General features: G+C 54.9%; 1 protein-coding gene across 3 annotated transcripts in view; it reads left to right on the forward strand.

Moving 5' to 3' along the window:
• Positions 1–17,909, forward strand: part of P2RX3 (purinergic receptor P2X 3) — a 29,139-nt gene that overhangs the window by 7,398 nt on the left and 3,832 nt on the right. For all 3 annotated transcript variants that reach the window (XR_012013917.1, XM_072790844.1, XM_072790845.1), the window contains exons 2-8: positions 976–1,111; positions 1,547–1,618; positions 1,837–1,900; positions 2,609–2,702; positions 3,006–3,083; positions 3,906–4,047; positions 4,531–4,667. Coding sequence is in view for 2 of the 3 variants with exons in the window: in XM_072790844.1 (XP_072646945.1) it covers positions 976–1,111; positions 1,547–1,618; positions 1,837–1,900; positions 2,609–2,702; positions 3,006–3,083; positions 3,906–4,047; positions 4,531–4,667 (723 nt within the window). In the remaining variant the exon portion in view is untranslated. The remainder of the gene's footprint in view (positions 1–975; positions 1,112–1,546; positions 1,619–1,836; positions 1,901–2,608; positions 2,703–3,005; positions 3,084–3,905; positions 4,048–4,530; positions 4,668–17,909) is intronic.

Below are 17,909 nucleotides of genomic sequence, written 5' to 3' on the forward strand. Positions count from 1 at the left end.
GACGGGTCGCAGGGTGGAAATGTGCTATTGAGACGGCGGGTGGCTGTAGCCTGGAGGGCTGTGATGGGAAAGGCGGCCCCTCGCAGGCCCGGAGAGGCTCTTCTCGCTGCTGGGGAAGGGCTGCCGAGCGGGGAGGGGGTGCGAGTGGAAGGAAGTAAGGAGGCCCTCCCTCCTGGTTCCGCGGGAGGGCAGGCGTGCGGCAGGAGGGAGGCAGAGGTAAACGTCCACGGGGTGGCAGCACAGCCCAAGGAATAGCCCTGCTGCCCAGGCCAGCGCCCCGACTCCCGTTCACCTGCCGGGAGGGTTGGGCAGCCGCTGCTCCTGCCTCCTCCCGCCTCTCACCTGGCGCCGGCACAGATGCAGCCCCTGCCAAGCACCCGGCTCAGCTCCCGGATGCCTTCACTGATTTGTTTACTGAACTACTACTATGTGACTGCACTTGGGACACCCCCCTCCCCCAGCAAAGCCTGGGATGCTCAGGGCCAGAGGCCTAGGACCTTCTGCGGGTCCTCTCTCCCGCTGCTTGCCAAAGAGGTGGCCTGGGGGTCCGCGCAAAGGACAGTGCGTTGGCAGAGGGGCGATGTCGCCCTCAAGGGTGTGAAAATCTGTTCTTGAGGGATTACAAAAAATCTCACTCTTCTCATATGTAAAACACAAATGTACATACAGCACATAAGCTGATATCTGTAGTATTAAAATTTCATGTTGGGGGGGTTAGGGGAAAAAAGTCTAAACATGTTCGGAAAGCAGGAAATGGGAAAGATGGACAAACACCAATGTAAGCTAACCCAGGGGAGGTCCCTCCCCTCCAGCAAAGGCCTTCCCCTGGCCAGACACCCAGTGTGGCCGGTCTACCGTGGGGGCAGGAAAGCCCTCCGGCCTCTGCACCACGGGCCTAGACCTCTCTCTCTCTCTCTCTCTCTCTTTCTCTCTCTCTCTCTCTCTCTCATTCTCCATCCCTGCTCTCCTGCCCAGGTGGGTTTTCTTGCACGAGAAGGCTTACCAGGTGCGGGACACAGCCATCGAGTCCTCGGTTGTCACCAAAGTAAAAGGCTTTGGACGCTATGCCAACAGAGTCATGGACGTGTCTGATTATGTGACCCCACCCCAGGTACGGCCCCCCTACCCCAGGGCGCTACGTGGTTGCCCAGATGCTGGGCCAAGGCAAGGAGAGTGCCAGTGAGATCCCAGGTTGTGTGGCATCAGGGACCAGCAAACCCCTTCCCCAGTGGCTGGGAGGTACAGGGTGGGGGGGAAGGGCGGCTGCCCTCCAGAGTGCATCACTAGGCAGCAGGACAGCAGGGTCCCCTCCGGCCCTCCCACACTCAGCCTGCAGATCAGCAGGACACACACAGAGGGAACAAGAGAGGCAAGGTGGGTGGTAGGACCTGACTTGAACCCCCCTCTGCCCTTGGTTAACCCTTATACCTTGGCCTCATCTCTTACCCTATGTCTCAGTGTCCCCATCCGTAGAGTGGGGATAACAGTACAACTCACCTCATGGGCTGCCACTGGTGCATTTTTTCCTCTCCCTTCTCCCACCAAGGGCACCTCTGTCTTTGTCATCATCACCAAGATGATAGTCACCGAAAACCAGATGCAAGGATTCTGCCCAGAGGTGAGGGGAGGAGGGAGTGTGGATGAAGCACATCAAGGAAGGAAACCGTGGGGGTGCGGAGGGGTGGCAGGGAGGGGCACGAGTGTAGGCAGAGGTCCGTGGTCCAGCCCCTGCCACCTCCCAAAGGCCCCTGGTTATGGGGGAGCGCTGGGAGCCAAGGGGCTCATCCGGGGCCAGCTCAGGGCCCTACACCCACCTGCAGACCTGTCTCCCCACAGAGCGAGGAGAAGTATCGCTGTGTGTCGGACAGCCAGTGTGGGCCTCAGCGCTTCCCGGGTGGGGGTGAGTGCAGCCCTTCCCACCCCCTCGCGCCCCCAGAGTGTTCGTGGGACCCTGGAGGACAGCACATCCCCCATGAGGGAGAAAGAGTGGGAACTGGCCTGTACTGGTGCTCACTGTGTGTCAGACTCAATGGGGGCTGCCCCCAGGGGAGCCCACAGCCCAGGGATGCTGGTGACAGACAGGTGCCCTGGGAGGGAGCAAGTGCTGTCGGGGAGGAACAGCAGGGAGCTAGCTGGGGAAGGGAGAGACAGTGCTTCCAGGTAGGTGGCTCCAAATGGCTTCCTGGAGGCAGTGACATTTTAGATGGGCTCTGAAGGATGGGAAAGAGTTGGCAGCTGCCAACTAGGAGGGCTTTAAAAAGAACATTCTAGGCAGAAGGAACAGTTGCTGCAAAGACCCAGAGGTAAGGAAGGCACTCTTTGCCTGGGGAGCAAGGAAACAGGGCCCCCGGGGTGGCTGGGGTGGCTGGGCCTGGGACGTATCAGAGGAAGGCTGTCTCCTCCCCTTGGCCTGGTCTAGAGCTCAGGAGGAGAGGAGGGAGAGTTGGGCAGGGCTCCTGTACCACAGGCCCACCTCCCTTGACCTCCCTGTATTTCCCCTCCACCTGCGGGGTCCCGGAATGGAGGTGGTCTCCAATGAGAGATGGGGTGGGCTAAGGGGGTAGCAAAGGGCCAGGCAGGCACCCAGCCCGGTGGCTCCCCCTCACAGGGATCCTCACGGGCCGCTGCGTGAACTACAGCTCTACGCTCCGGACCTGTGAGATCCAGGGCTGGTGCCCCACCGAGGTGGACACGGTGGAAATGTGAGGCCCCCACCCCAGCTCTGCTTTGCCCATAGGCGCAGCTCTGCATCTCTGAGCCTGCACAGGGTCTCGTGGGCACCCCCAGCGGTGTCCGCTCCTAGGCCCCTGGGGAAGTGGCCTCAGGATGGCACCTTGCCCCCACCTCTCCTACCTCCCCCCACCCTCCAGCCCTGGGCTCCAGAGAGGCTGTGACCAGGTGTCTGGTGGGAAACATCCACGGGGAGAGGTGGTCCCTCGGGGGGAAACCCCTTGCTTCCCCTTCCTCTTCCCAAGAAGCCAGGGCCTCCTTGCTCTCACCCACAGGCCTGTCATGATGGAAGCCGAGAACTTCACCATTTTCATCAAGAACAGCATCCGGTTCCCCCTCTTCAACTTTGAGAAGTGAGTCCCAGCTCCCTCCCTAAAGCAGAAAGCAGGGTATATCCACCCCACCCTGCCAGCCTGTTTTCAGAGGGGTGGAGAAGCCCATCCACACAGTTCTCTGTGCTTTCCTGCCCTCTTCCCATCTCCCTAGGGCTCCTGTTCCCAATCTCCAAGCTGGTCTTGAACACCAAGTGTTAGGTGGGCTCTGAGGTCCACCTCTCTGCCAGCCTCCCACCTTGGGGCTCAGAACCCAGATGGGAGTTCTGCTTGAGGCGGGTGAGGGACAGGCTCAGCCTGGGCCTGGAGCCCCGATGCCTCCGAAGGTTGGGGCCCAAGGCACCCATCCCACTTCTTCCCTCCCACCTCAAGCCCAAGGGCGGTGTCCCTTCTCCACTGGCCAGTCAGGACTTCTATGACTCCTTCATCTGGCAAGTCCTTGGTGGACATCGAGCATACGCAGAGAGAGGGTGACACCAGGCACCACAGAGGTGCCAGAGAAATCAGGCGTGACTCCTGCCCCCTGGGCGCCCCCCTCACCCAGACTGGGAGCCAGGGGCTAGCAGACACAAGTATACTCAACCCTAATACGGAGGGAAGGGGACGGGGTTGCAAGGAGATGCAGGGACGAGGTGCCGGAGCCCGCGAGTGTCCAAGACATCAGCTCCGGGTCCTCCCACCTGGAGTGTCCAAGACACAGCTCTCGGGTCCTCCCACCTGGAATGTCCGAGACACCAGCTCCCGGGTCCTCCCACCTGGACCGGGAAGGCTAGGGACACTCGTGCGCACCTGTCTTCGCTCCTCCATCCCCTTACCCTGCTTCTGTCCTCTCCTCCTCCGCAGGGGCAACCTCCTTCCCAACCTGACCGCAGCCGACATGAAGACGTGCCGCTTCCACCCTGACAAGGCCCCCTTCTGCCCCATCTTGCGGGTGGGGGACGTGGTCAAGTTTGCGGGGCAGGATTTCGCCAAACTGGCCAGGACGGTGAGGACCCAAGGAAGCGCCGGGGGCCGCTTAGCCAGCGGAGGGTGGAAGGGCTGGGAAGGGCGCCGTGGCCAGGCAGCGCCACCTCGGAGCAGAGCCGTATGCGGGCCTGCACTGGGCTTGCAGCCTCAGCGCGGTCTCCCGCCCCAGGGCTGCGGGGCGCCGAGCCTCCGTCTCCCCTCCGGGCCTTCACGCTTCACCTTAGCGCCCTGAAAAAGCATCCCCCCCCCCGCCCCCCGCCAATGGCTAAGGGATCCTGGATCGCTGCTAAAGGACGCAAAATAAAAGCAGGACTTAGAGACTCAAAGGTCCACACCCCAGACTGCAGCACTTTGTTTCCTAAGCAACCCCAGGGGAGCAAATCACTTTCCCTCCACCTAGACGATGGGAAGAATTTGGTGTCTGTGTGTCACCACCCCCAGTCCCCACCCTGGCAGGCCATGGAGACAGCGCATCCTCCTCACAGCTGGCGCCTTTCCACAGGGTGGAGTCCTCGGTATTAAGATCGGTTGGGTGTGTGACCTGGACAGGGCCTGGGACCAGTGCATCCCCAAATACTCCTTCACCCGGCTGGATGGCGTTTCGGAGAAGAGCAGCGTGTCCCCAGGCTACAACTTTAGGTAATGCTGGGTTTCCTGGGACGGGTTTCCTGGATGTGGGGAGGAGGAGCACAGGCTGCTCCAAAGAGTCACACCTCCAGCAGCCGCAAAGCCTACCAGGAAGAAAAGGCCTCATGCATCCCCCTGGCCGGTTTGGGCTCAAAATTGGGAAGGACTTTCTAATCATAGGCCAGGTCAGCAGTCAGACCTCGTGACCAAGGTCTCCCAGAACATGCGTCCTATGATGCTGAGCCCTTCTTAGCTCTGGCTCTGAAGCTGTAAGGTGCCCCAGGAGCTCCCAGGGCAGCCCTTCTCCTGTGCCTGGATTTTCTAAGGCTTCTCTTCTCCATCCACAAAGCAAAGGCAACAGTGGTATCAGTTTACAAGATGGAAACTTTGTATTTCTGTTCATCACCAGGAAGTTTCTTCTGAGTCACAAATAACAACCACCATGGCCTTCAGTGCTTCCATGCTGTTCCAACCCAGACTTCCAACCAGTCTTTAAATATCATCCGGTTTATATTCCCAATGGCCCTGAGACATAAGGAATCTCTCCCCAAAGCCCCCACCAATCACCCGTTTTGAAAAAAGGGAAAGAGAATAACCCAGGGCTAACTATTTGGAACCAAACGAAAGCCCCTGAATGAGCCCTTGATCTACCCCAGTCTACGAAATGGCAATCGTGTCATTATCATGAGGATCCATAGCCAAGGTGTGAAAAGCTTCAGCCCTCTGCTTGTTTTTTCCCCTTGATTTGTGAAGACACTGAAACTTCTAGTAGGGCCCTGATTACATTAACAGTGTCATACACTAAACAGTCTACACTGGCTAAATAGGCAGTGATGAGGGGGGAAAGTACACGTAAGAATATATTTCAGTTATATATTCAAAGAATTATTACTTGAACTTTCTTTGTGGTGGTGGTGGTGGTGTTTTCCAATATAATGGCACACAACAGCAAAAAAAAATTCATTTTACCTTTCTTTTTTTCTTCTTTACCTTTATTGTGGTTTCAAAACTGCATCTGAAACTACATCCCATTACACTTTATATTTAATAGTTTAAAATATATATGTATATTCTCTGGAAAGAAGAATTTTTTAAAATTGAAAGTGCTTTCATAATCAACTCCAAACTTTAAAAAACCATAGGAAACAACACATATTTTAAAGTAGGTTAAAAATACTGTTCGGCTCCCTGGCAGAAATTGGCATATTTATTCAGTGGGTACATCGCACAGAAATCAATACAAAGGATATTTGTATGGTGGCTTAAAATAGCAACATATTAATAAAATTCTCAGGATCTAAAATGCAAAGTTTTCATCTTCATAACTTCCCTGTGGCCAGTGGGAATTCTTGAGTTTCCCAAATAACTTACTTGGCAGGAGAGCTTATGAAGGATGTAACTATTATGAAGACTCCAACCACTGAGCCACCCAGGTGCCCCTATAACAAGCTCTTTCATTTAGAGAAGGAATGGTGTGGAGTCCTGTGCTTTGGCTGCCTCTCCACCCCAATTCGCCTTACTGGGCCCACCACCGCCACCCCTACACAGCAGGACCTGAGGGGGACCCGGTCCTAAATCAGCTTAGATTGTATTTGGGCAGACAGTTCCAAGGATGTCTAAGAACCCTGTGAGCCTAACTCCCAGGGGACTATGGGAGCTGAGAAGTGTGGACCCCAGATAACTAACCCCCTCACCAAGACCACTAGGCCAGAGTAAGAATGGGCAAAGTGGCTTATTTTGACACCGCCCCCCATCACCCTGTAGTTTAAAAGAATTTCCAGAGGGCCCAAAGAATAGCCCTGGGATGGGGGAATATCTGGGATCCCTGACAAAGTTGAGGACTCTGCCCAAGCTCCCTCAGATCCCTCCCTTGGGTGCCCACCCACCACCCTCATGTTGCAGAGGCTGCAGAGAATAAAGGTCACAACCAGGTTCAGCACAGGCCACACTGCAGTTTCTGATGATAGTCAGACTTAATATCCCACAAATCTCCTTCTTTGTGGGCACGATCCTCGCCACTCTGTGTGCCAGGTGTTTCGTGTGCTTTGGCGCCTTGTCCCTTACCCATTCTGTGGAATACATGCCGCAATCCCCTCCGCAGATGAGAAAACAAAAAGACTTGACAGGGTGAAACCAGCTTCCCAAGGTCACATGGCCAGTAGACATGGGAACTGGGACCCAAACACATTTTCTTGGATGATTTCCATGCAGCCAAAAAGGCTAGGGACTTTCTTATGTCTTAATCCGAAGGAAAAAAAAAAAAAAAAAAAAAGGCATGCCCACATGCCCATGTGGCTGATAACTTTCATCCTTACTTAAAAAACCAACAAGCTGAGGCCCATAGACCCTAAAGGACAAGCTGGCTGCCCGAGGCACAATTCAGGGTCTGGCCCTTTGTCTCCCAAATTGGTCTGCTGCTTCCTCTCTAACAGAGGCCAGATTTTTTTCAACATCCTACTGCTGCCATTTGCTCTGGAGGGAACGCAGTCATTCAGCCAAGAGTCAGCCTTGTTTTTTAATCTGCACACTCAGACGGGAGGCAGCTAGAGATTCGCATTTCCATCACTAATTACTTCTGCAGCTCCTTTCCAAATGCGCCCCCCTTCCCACTTCTTGCAGCTCTTTGCCTGTAGGATCAGAGATGTAGAGGATTCGTAGTCGTCGAGGACCCCTTGGGTACCCCTAGACTGAGGTGGCCATTTAACAAGTGAGGAAGTGGAAATTTCAGAGGGGAAGTGACTTGCCCAAGGTTACAGGGGCATCTAGGGAGACTTTGAGGTCCTTTGTGCCAGCTCTTTCTGCATCAGTCTCGCTGTGACATGGCCCTTCTTCACAAGATGGCCCGTCTCCCCTTGACAGCTCCCATTATTGGAAAGATGACCTTGTATTGAGCCAGAATGTGTCTCCCTTCAACTTCCACCCATATTACCTGGTGCCGTCCATCTAAATTAATCTTTTTTGTGTATGATCTCCTCAAGTTGCCCTCTGTCCCTACCTGAAACTTGGTGGAGAGATTTTGCTATTAATCCTATATCTATTCTGTATGGCTAACCTCTCCAGGAGCCACTTTCAGTTGGTACTTTTACAAAGCCTCTTTCCAAGTACATTGAGAGTGTGGCATTGGTGGGTCCATCCGGATTAGTAGTAGGCCAAGAACAGCATTTCTAAAGAAAAAGAAGAAGAACTGGCAAGAGTCACAATTCAGTGACGCATCGGTGATGTCTCCCATTACAGGTGGACCTTCCATTCACGGGAGCAGGATTTTAACCAGAGGGTTAAAATCTCCCTGGGGTGCTGGGAGCGGCCGGTGGTGCATGTGAATGTGAATGTTGTGCAAGTCTTTGAACGAGTGAGTGTGTTTGTGAGGGGATGAGTGCAAGTCTGTGGGTGAGTGTGTAAGTGTGGTGTGTGCCTGCGTGTGGAGCGTGCGTGAGGGTGTCAGGGAATGTATGCGAAGACGTGTGAGTGTACGGGCAGAGATGGTACAAAGACAGATTAAAAATACTGTAGCAGTCAGGGTCCCAGCAGGAAACAGATGGCGCACACAGACTGGGTAATTTGAGGAGAGTTTAATAAAGGGACTGTTTCAAAGGTGTGGGCAGGGAAACCATGAAGGGTAGCGCAGGGCCTGGGACCAGTAACAGGACATTGGTGACGGCCCAGGTCTGAAGGGGCGAGGGCAGGAAGCAGTTACTGGAACCTGGAGACACCGCTGTGGTGACAGGCACTGTGACCTGGACAGACCGCCAATGGAGGCAGCCCCGGGCAGGGTGGGGAAGGCAGGAGCATGGACCGGCGGGGAGGAGGGTGTCCTTCGTGAGCACTTGGAGGTCTCTAACCCTTTCTATGCCCCCGATGAACTCATGGACCAAATAAATGCCCAGTAAGATGCACATAATCATAGACATGAGCACTTTGGCAGGCATCTTCATTCAAAAAAAAAAAACTTATTTCTACAAATAAGATATAAATACATCGTCAGAGTAATAAATCCCAGCGATACGGATGCATACGAGTAATGATGTGGAGACTCCCTTTCCCTCCTCCAGTCTTCCTCCCCTCCATGGAAGTTAACATCTTGGACCGTTTAGTGGGCTTTCCCTCCAGTGTTTTTTCTCTGCATTTAGGAAGCATAGAATTTGAAGACTTTGGAGATCTCTAAAAGCCCATCCCCAGACCTCAGATGGAGAGCCCCTCCAGGTCAGTTTGCAAAGCCTTTTCACGCCTATTTGGACAGGTTCACAGCTCCCACACCCACACCCCCATAGTAGGCTCCTAAAGATGGAGCCTTGCCCAAGATTACGCGGCTTAATTCAGAGGGACACGGGACTCAAACCCAGGGCCCCGCTGCATAGCCGCTGTTTCTAGCACACCTTCCACCGCCACATCGTTTGCAACAAAGGAGCAAGGGGAAGAGACAGACCCAGCAGTGATGGCTGGGGTGATGGCACAGGAGCAGAACAGTGGGTCCAGCGATGTCTGATTCTTATTTCCCACCCTGAGCCCTGCTAAGGCAGCTTTGCTACTAAAAGGCCAGGCAGTTTTGGATTTCCTATCTTGGTGTCTGGGACGAAAAACACTTGTTCAGCTGCTAGATGTTCCTCGTGCTGTAGGTGTTTCTAGTGATGGTTTCGTGTTGGAAATGTACCCACAGCAGCTTTCCTGGAGCTCTGAAATTTGGCGCCCGCTCCGCTTCCACGCAGAAACGTGCAGTTCAGCAAGATCTTAGGCCAATTGACAGAGACGGAATCGAAAGCGCGCCCTTGGCTTTGATCATTCTTTCTGCAATCTGGATCTCTCTCCTTCCAAAAGCCATAGAATATGTGTTAAAAAGCAGCCATCCTCCCTCATCTCCACAGAGAGGCTTGAAGGCCCCTCCGACAGGGGTGTATGTTGCTTTGCAGTCGCTAAGATCCGTCTTCCTCTTTCTTGAGGTTGAGGTGGGAGGAGAGGCCATCAGAGCGATCCTGAATATATTCAGCCTTTTATAATTTTCATGTCTAGCCTGTCCTCACGACAAACCAGCGTTTTTGGTGGGAAACAGCAGCTAACCCTCATTGAGTGCTTGGGAGCCAGGGACTCAACACGTGCTCTTTGCAAATTATCTCATCACCTCGGAAGGGAAAGGAAGGGAAAGAATCTTCCAGCTGCTGCTGCGGCAACTGACACTCAGAGGTTTGGTGACCTGCTGAAGCCACACAGCAAACGGTGCTGGCTGGGATTTCAAATTCCAACAGCCTCCAGAGCCTATGCTGGTAACTGCAAGGCCCCTGTAAGCCCGGTGACACCCCATCACAGCCAAGGAAACTGAGGCCAAAAAGGTCACTCCCAGGACAAGCAGCGATAGCCACCTGGCTGTCAGGTACACCTTCCAGCTCCACGTCCATTGATCTTTCCCCACCTCATTCAAGATGTATTAAAAGTAATATGTTTAAAAAGGTCAACAACCAACCACCATTTAAAACGTCCGCCCCTGAGGCTGACTAGGTCCCCGGGATCTGAGTAAGTCGCTATGGCTCGGGGTCCCCTCTAAGGGAAGGCGCCCCAGCCTGCTCCAAGGATGTCGCCCCACCCCCACGCAATGAGCCTGCCAGCAGATATTTTCCTATCAGTAGAAAGTCAACTGTAAAAGTATTTCTCAGCTGGCAAAATCACTTCTCGCCAGGCAAAAGCTTCGCCGAGAACACCAGTTCCTTCACTCAGACACTCAGATCCCCGGCCCAAGTTTTCCCTCACTGAGTCCAACCGGGATCCCGGCAAACTTTGTTGCTGTTTTCCCTGCGGCTCTAACACTTAGTGTCCCTGCTGTACCAAGGGATTTCCGTCACTCTACGAGATCGTTTCTAAACAGATGTCTGAGAGCTTCCAAGGGATTCATACTTTGTGAGAAAAGCCTTCTCCATTCAGCAGATGCGTGTGGACCGCCTGCAAACGTCAGCCCGGCGCGGGGGATGCTCCTGAGGCCCCGGGCCTCCCTCCTGAGGCTCACATCCAGCTGCTCCCCCAGGCAGGGGTGGCGCCTTGCCCCTCTCTGGGGAGATCCAGGCCCCGGCAGCAAACCTCAGGGCTAACGAAGGGAGGGCCCCGGAGATCTCTTCCAGTTCCAGATTACATCAGGCTTTGTGGCTGATACAAACGTGAACGAGGCCAGTTCCTGTGATCACGTGGGACGGATAGCCCTGAACCCAAGCAACAAAATATTTATGCGGAAAATAATTTGTGCTGGAGCAAGCCAACCAGAATGAAGATGAAGCAAAGCTGAAGCAGACAGGGCCCTGGCTTCGGGTCAGGAGGCTGTGGTTCAGGCCTCGCTGCGGATAAATGCTCAGTGTGGTTTTCAGCAAGTCCCGGCCCCTCCGTGGGCCTCAGTTTCCTCTTCCGTGAAACGGGCTGCTTCAAGGTGAGGAGGTCCCTTCAAGCTCTAACAGTCTGAAGGAGTGCATGTGGGTGTCTGGGGGAAGGCTTGGGAAACGGGCCGCTGACGCGTGCACTATTATTTATAGGCCTGTCACATTGGAGCGTAGCTTCCACACTGCCCGGCAGACACGCATCTGACAAATGATTTATCACGGTAATTGGTGTTTGTACTTACGCATCCTTTATCTATCGCTGCTCGTGGCATGAGAGATCACGTGTACACACACACGCACACGTGCCTCAGCCCCGTCAGGCCTCAGCTTGTTGGATTCGGTGCTCTGCTGGGGGTCGTCCTGTCTGGTCACAGGACGGGTGTCTCCAGGAGGGTCCGGGTGGGAATGCATCCCCGGCGGGGGACTGTGAAGAAACACACACAACAAGGTTGCTGAGACCTGCCCTGAGACGCTCAGGAGCCAACAGAGTGGGAAGCCGTTCCCACCGCAAGCCCCACAGCCCCAGTGGGAGGAGCAGGAGCCTGGCTGAGAGCTGGGGTCCCTGATGGGAGCAGCACAGCCACGGACAGAAGCACAGCCACACAGGGAAGTAGTGGGTAAATACCTGCCACCTTCTCACCCTTTCTGCACCCCCCAGTGCCCCCATTTACCAAAGCCCCGTGCCAAGCAGAAAGAAAGGCTGGAAGGGGCCTGTGGGAGTCAGAGTGGAGGATGGTGAGCACACCAGGACCTATCCACCCCCTTCCAATGCTCCTCGCAGCTGGGCCCACCAGAGAAGCTTCAGCCTGCCCTGTGCCCACCCCTCCTGGGCCCAGTGGCTGCAGGTGGCAGGCGTGGTTCTCTCGCCCACTGTGCGTACCCATGGTCCCAGCGCCACACGTCCCTGCCCACTGTGGCTGCCGTGAAGTGTCCTTTCTGGCTCGTCTGTCAGGGGAGCAGCAGGGGTTGGCATGAGAGTACAGTTCCTAGCTGTGCCCCTGGCAGGCCCAGGAGCTTCAACAGCCACCTGCCAGGGCAGTACCAGGTGCCGTGCACTGAAAGCTCTGCAGCTCACAGAATCCTCTGTCACAGCCCGTGGCCATCACTAGTACCCCCATTTCACATCTGGGGAGACTGAGGCTCAGGGCTTTACCTCGGCTGATGTCAGCTAATTTGGAGCCACCGTTCGAACCCAGGACTGTCTCATTTCAAAGCCCTTCGGCCAACAGCTGTACGACCTGGCCATCACTGTGAAGCCTAAATGAGGTAACAGGTACAAGCCTCCAGCCCAGCACTCAGCAGGAGGAAGTGCTGCACACATATCATGTCTCGATTGTCCCCACGCCCCCCGTACCCTGTTTCCCCTCCACAGGGGCCGGTTCCCACCAATAGCACCTACTCTCCCACCTGCCAGATCTAAATGCTTTCTGTTTGGGAGAGAAACAGCCTGATGCGACTGCCTTATACTGGCTCCATCCAAAGAATGCGAGGATTTAGAGAAGCCAAGTCAGGAGGAGGAAACCCGGAGGCCAACAGTGCTTAACTCAACCTGGGAGACGTCAGGAATCTCAGGATCTCATTGATGCTTTCAGCAAGCAGGCCTCATTCCTTCCCTAGGGAGGCAGGCAAAGGCCAACAGCGAGAACCGGCGCACAGTCCAAACTGTTAAGTGCTGTCTGGTGCACAGGTGCTGAGGTGGAGGCTTGGGCCAGGTGGAGGCAGGACAGGTGGCCTCTGCCCCACACTGAGAAACCAGCTCTGGAGAAAAAGAAATCAGACAGACAAAGGAGACACCCGGGTCATGGTGTTTGCCAATTTCTGTGGTGGAAACACACCTCCCTGGTCAAGCTACAGGCATGACATGCCCCGAGGTGGACATGGAAAGAGATGCAGGCACTGGCTCTGTCAGCCGGGATGCCGTGGATCCACTTCCACCCTCCCCTGTCCTGCAGCCCACCCAGCTCCTTGCCCGTGAGAGGGCTTGCAGCTCCCTCAGCCTGGACGGCTGCCCCCACCTCTAGCCGTCTCACCTTTCAACTCTCCATCCTTGGGCCGAGACTGTAACCACACTTTACATGCAGCCTTCCTTGACCCGCCAGCCCAGGTCAGATTGTCTTCACTAAGTGTGCTCGTCGAATGCTGCTCTCTCCTCTTCGGTCCTTAGGTCAGATCTTAGCTATTGATGAGAGTGAGTGGTTATTAATATTTCTCCCCCTCTGATGAGAGCAGAGCTTGCCAAGGAGTCAGCAGTGCTGAGCACAGTGCCTGGCATAGCTAAGGCTGTTGTGCTCTAGACATCTGCTGGGCCAGGTAGGTGCATAGGAGCCTGCAAGGGGGGCAAGGGAGGAGGGGGGACGAGCACAGACAAAGGCAAGAGGTCGGTGTCTGTGACGTGTGTTCAGGAAACACAAGAAAGTGGGCCGTGGGGCGTGGCTGGCACTTGAGGTGAGGAAGGTGGACTGGGCCGGGCTGGGTGCTGGTGGCATTGTTCTCATCGACCGCATTCCCAGCCAAGGAAACCAAATCTGGAAAGGTAGGAAGCGGAGGACTTGGGAGAAACCAGGGCTGGCCATGGTATAGCTCAGCTCATCATCCCCTTTTCAGATGAGGAGGCCGGGGATCCTTCTTCCCACACTCCATAGCCCTTCCCGTTCTACTCCCAGCCAGCGACGCTGGGTGTCGGGACTCATCTGGCCAAGGCAAAAGGGCCCCTGGCTGGAGAACTGAAAGAAATTAGCCAGGACCTCCCAGAAATTGGGCATCAAAAAGAACAATCTAGAATGCTGGCTCAGAGGGTAAGCTCTGGCCCTGGACTGCCTGAGTTCAAATCCCAGGTTTGGTCACTGACTGTTGGTTTGGGGACCTCAGACAAATTGCTTAATCTGTATGATCCTGGTTCTTCATCTGTAAAATGGGAAGAGCAACAAAGATTCCATGGGGCTGGGTCTGCAAAGAGGTAGTAGGTATAAATAAAGCCCTTGGCACAGGGCCGCCATGTAGTAAGTGCTCAGTATCCACTGGCTGTTCTCATGGTGGATGTGATTCTCTCCAGGAGGCAGGACACTGCAGCGGCTAAGGAGACTGTAGGCAGAATTTCATTTATTGTGATCCTGGGAAAAGAAAGAGACAAGTTTTAGGGACTTTCTATATATCAACATTATCTCATCCATCCTCCCTGTGGCTCTTTCTAATCTCACCACCCAGTTGAGGTAGAAAACTCAGAGAGGCGTTGCTTGTCCAGGGTGGAAAAACTAATTGAAGATAACAGAACCACACCCAGGCCTCCACGACTCTTCTAGAGAATCATCCTAGAATTGTGAACTCATGGGAACTTGCCCTCTCTCTGGCTCATCTTGAAAAACTCCCCAATTTTAGCTCGTTCTTTGTCCTTTGATTGAGAATGTCTCCTCCCTGAATCTCAGGCTTCTCGGCTAGACAATTAGGACTGTTTGTAACAGTCAGGGTAAGCATTGCTAGCTGCTGTAACAAACAACCCCTTTAGCTCAGAGGATTCACACAAATGTTCGTGTAGCTGCTGGAGGTGGGGCACTGAGGTGCTGGGTTCCCGTTGCCTACTGAATCAGTCTCCCCTAGGGCCCGAGTTCACCCAGAGCTCCTGAGGAAGTGGCCATGAGGACAGGGAGGCTGTACAAGACACCCAGCTCTGACACCTCGGCCCACAGGCGACAGGCGGACCTCACTTCCCTTCACATCGCACTGGCCAGAACTAGTCAAGGGCCCACCTCGCTCACTGCAAGGGGGTGAGCAGTATAGTCTAGTGACGGTCTGTATGGGCCCACAGAAGAGACAACCCAGGCCCCGTCGCCATGGGGTTGGGCCAGATTCCGTGGCCCTCACCAGCCGCACACGAGTGCAGCAGTCAGGACTCCGGGCACCCCCTCCCTGAGCCCTCCTCCTCCTCCTCCCTCCCACCCAGGAAGAGAACCAGTCCCTGCCAACCCTCCTCCGAGGGTGGGTGGTTGGTGAGATAATGATTTTATCATACTTATTGCCTCTTGGAAGGCAGGTGCTGGAGAAAAACCAAGTCCGCTTTGGTTTTTCTCCCTGTTCCTTCACATTCCTTCCCAAGATAAATTTAGCCAGGCTTCGCTTTGAACACAGTGCCCAGGATGCTGACTTTTTGTTCTCCAAGTCGAGGCGAGAGCATTTTTCTTGGCTGCAGCCTCAGGCCGGAACGCAGACTTCGGGAGCACGGTCCCAGCCTCTGCCTGGCCCCAAGCATCTGTGACCCACCCTCCCACCCCTGCCCCCGTAGACATCGGCTGCCACATCTCGCAGACAGGGAAGCTGAGTTCTCAGTGATGTGAACAGAACAAGGAAGGGCTCTGAGGTCTGGCTCCAGGGCTGCCAGTGTCCTTACCGGCCACCCGGAGCCCAGAGGCAGCAGCACGTTCAGGGTTAAGGGCAGAGACTGGGATCCTGGCTCAGGCAAGTCACCTTCTCCTCCGTCTTCCCATCTATAAAATGGGTCCGCGTGCCACCTTTGTGAGATTAACGGCATGAGATGCTCGTATTGAGAGATTTGCTTCTTTTCCCGGTGCTCTGTAATCATGGGTGTGGAAACCGTGGCAGTCTGTATGTAGCCTCAGGCCAACCTGAACATGCCACCCTGAGGACTTCCTTCTGTCCAGTCCAGATGCTCCTTTTCGAAACTTCTTTACAGTCCCCTGAGAGGCCTCCTTGGAGAGCCGTGTTCTTGGGTGTCCTCGTCATCATATGAGTGACTTCCTTTCTGGTGTCGAGCTTTTCAATCTCCTGCTGGTACAGCCCGACCCACTCCGTTGTGCCTTGGTCTGGGAAGCCTTCTGCCGCCACCGCCCAGACCATAACTCGCCACCTCGTTGCAGTGGGTCCTCCGAGTCTTTGCTTCTCAGGCTTAGGTAGCTGGGCTTCTCTCAGCCTCCTTCCTGGGGCCACTCCTATTTTTCCTGTGGGTCTCAGTCTTGAGAAGATCATCCTGTCTCCTCTGCACCCCCTGCCTCTGCCCTCGGCTGCCAAGTCCACGGGACACACCTTCCCAGGTCGGGATCCCCAGGGAAGCTCTCCCTCACTGAGCAGTTTTCAGCCTTACTTTCAGGCCTGAGGCAACAGGTGCACCACCGGGGCGCACACGCTCGGCCCTGCCTAGGCGGAGGCACACCCGAAAACATGCAGCCTGGACACCTTCCTGACGCTGCCCTCTGATCGCCCGTGGATGCCTCCCACTGCATAACCCCCGGGAGCCAGAGGCAGAGAGCTTGGCGGAGGCAGTGCCTGCAGGCCTGGCTCCCAGGCCCTGCAGAGGAGCGTGGGCAGAGAACAGGTGTGGAGCGACAGGCAAAATGTCCAGCACGGGGCTGGTGACAGTGCCCGTCTCGAAGGATGGGTCTCGGTGCTTACCTGTCTCGCTAACAGATCTGTGCGTGGCAGGGGGTGGGGGGAGGCATGAGCACCCCCGTTTCATAGACATGGACAGAGAAACCCTAAGGGCTGAGTCACAAAGAGAGGCCGCACTACCAGCAAGGGTTGGAGCAAGAATCTGGACTCGTTTCTGCCCAACTCCAGAGCTCCACACAGCCAGAGCAGACACTGGCTGACATTTTATGCATTTAGATGACTCTTCCCCAAAATGATCTTGCTCCCATGCCTGTGCTCCCTCTGCTATCTGTGTACTTGGGTCGAGCATTTCCGTCTCTGGGCCCATTTTCCCATATGCACTTTCCCTGGGAGCGGCGTCACGCAGCCATGGAACGGGGGAAGGAGTTTCTCAGACTCCTCTCTCTGGGAGAGGCCTAGGAAACTGGGGGTCAGAAACACTGGTGGGGAGCCGGCCGGCACCAAATAAGACCCACATCAACCCTACACAGTTAGGGGGGTTTTCTGAGCCCCTTTGCCCCATCATCTCACTTAACCTTCCCTGTGCTTCTGGGACCCAGGAGCCCGTTTTACTGCCGTGGGTCCACGGTAGCCCTGAGAAATTACACTTTGCTGATACTAGGGTTTTGCCTACACTGGGCCGAGCTGGAGGGGGCACGCACTGGCTTTAGACACATGCAATTTGCATGCTTAATGACCACGAAACCACTGGCGGTCCCTTCCCCTCCCTGGGTATCTCCACGGTGAGGCACTTGTGACCCCATTTTGAAGGTGATTGTTCTAATCTGTCCCCAGCAGCCCCGGCGTAGAAGGGGGAGAGAATATAGTTTTAGGGAAATCTAGCATTCAGTCTCAGCCAGCTGGGTGACCCTGGACAAGTCACTTAACCCCCAGACCCTCACTTGAAAAATAGAGCCGTCACATCCCTATCCCGCAGGTCTGTGATGAGAGTGAAATGACATGAGGTGTCTGGAAGGGCTTTTTGAAACTGCTCTACAAATGCAAATGTCTTTATTCAGCAATAATAACAGCCAACACCAGCGAGCACTCCCTGGGTGCTTACCGTGTTCCAGGCACTGTTCTAGATCCCCGGTGTGTGAGCTTTCCCTCAATTCTCAGCAGCCCTGTGAAGCAGGACTTCCATATCATTCTCAATAATAAAAGAAAAAAATGTTATTTATCTCAGGGAGGCTGAGTAACTGGCCCAAGTCTGCACCACTGGTAAGTGGCGATCCAGGCTTTGAACCCAAGTAGGCTGAGAAACCTTTGGGGAGGGGCGCATCTGCAGCGAGCTGGGGCCTGGGGTACCCGAACAAATAACACCGAAGAGACTTGGAGTCCAGCGGGACTCAGACTTTTGCATGCATCAGAATCATCTAGGGAAATTACTTAGAAGGCAGAGTTCAGAGCCCCACCCACAGAGATGCGGACTGTACAGGTTCAGGCTGGGCCTGGGGATCTGCCTGTGTAACGAGCCCTCAAGGTGATGTCTGCGCAGAGCGTCGGCTAACCACATGGGGAGGCCTGT

The sequence above is a fragment of the Canis lupus genome, chromosome 21 (genome assembly GCF_048164855.1).
Source record: "Canis lupus baileyi chromosome 21, mCanLup2.hap1, whole genome shotgun sequence".
Taxonomy (NCBI): Eukaryota; Metazoa; Chordata; class Mammalia; order Carnivora; family Canidae; genus Canis; species Canis lupus.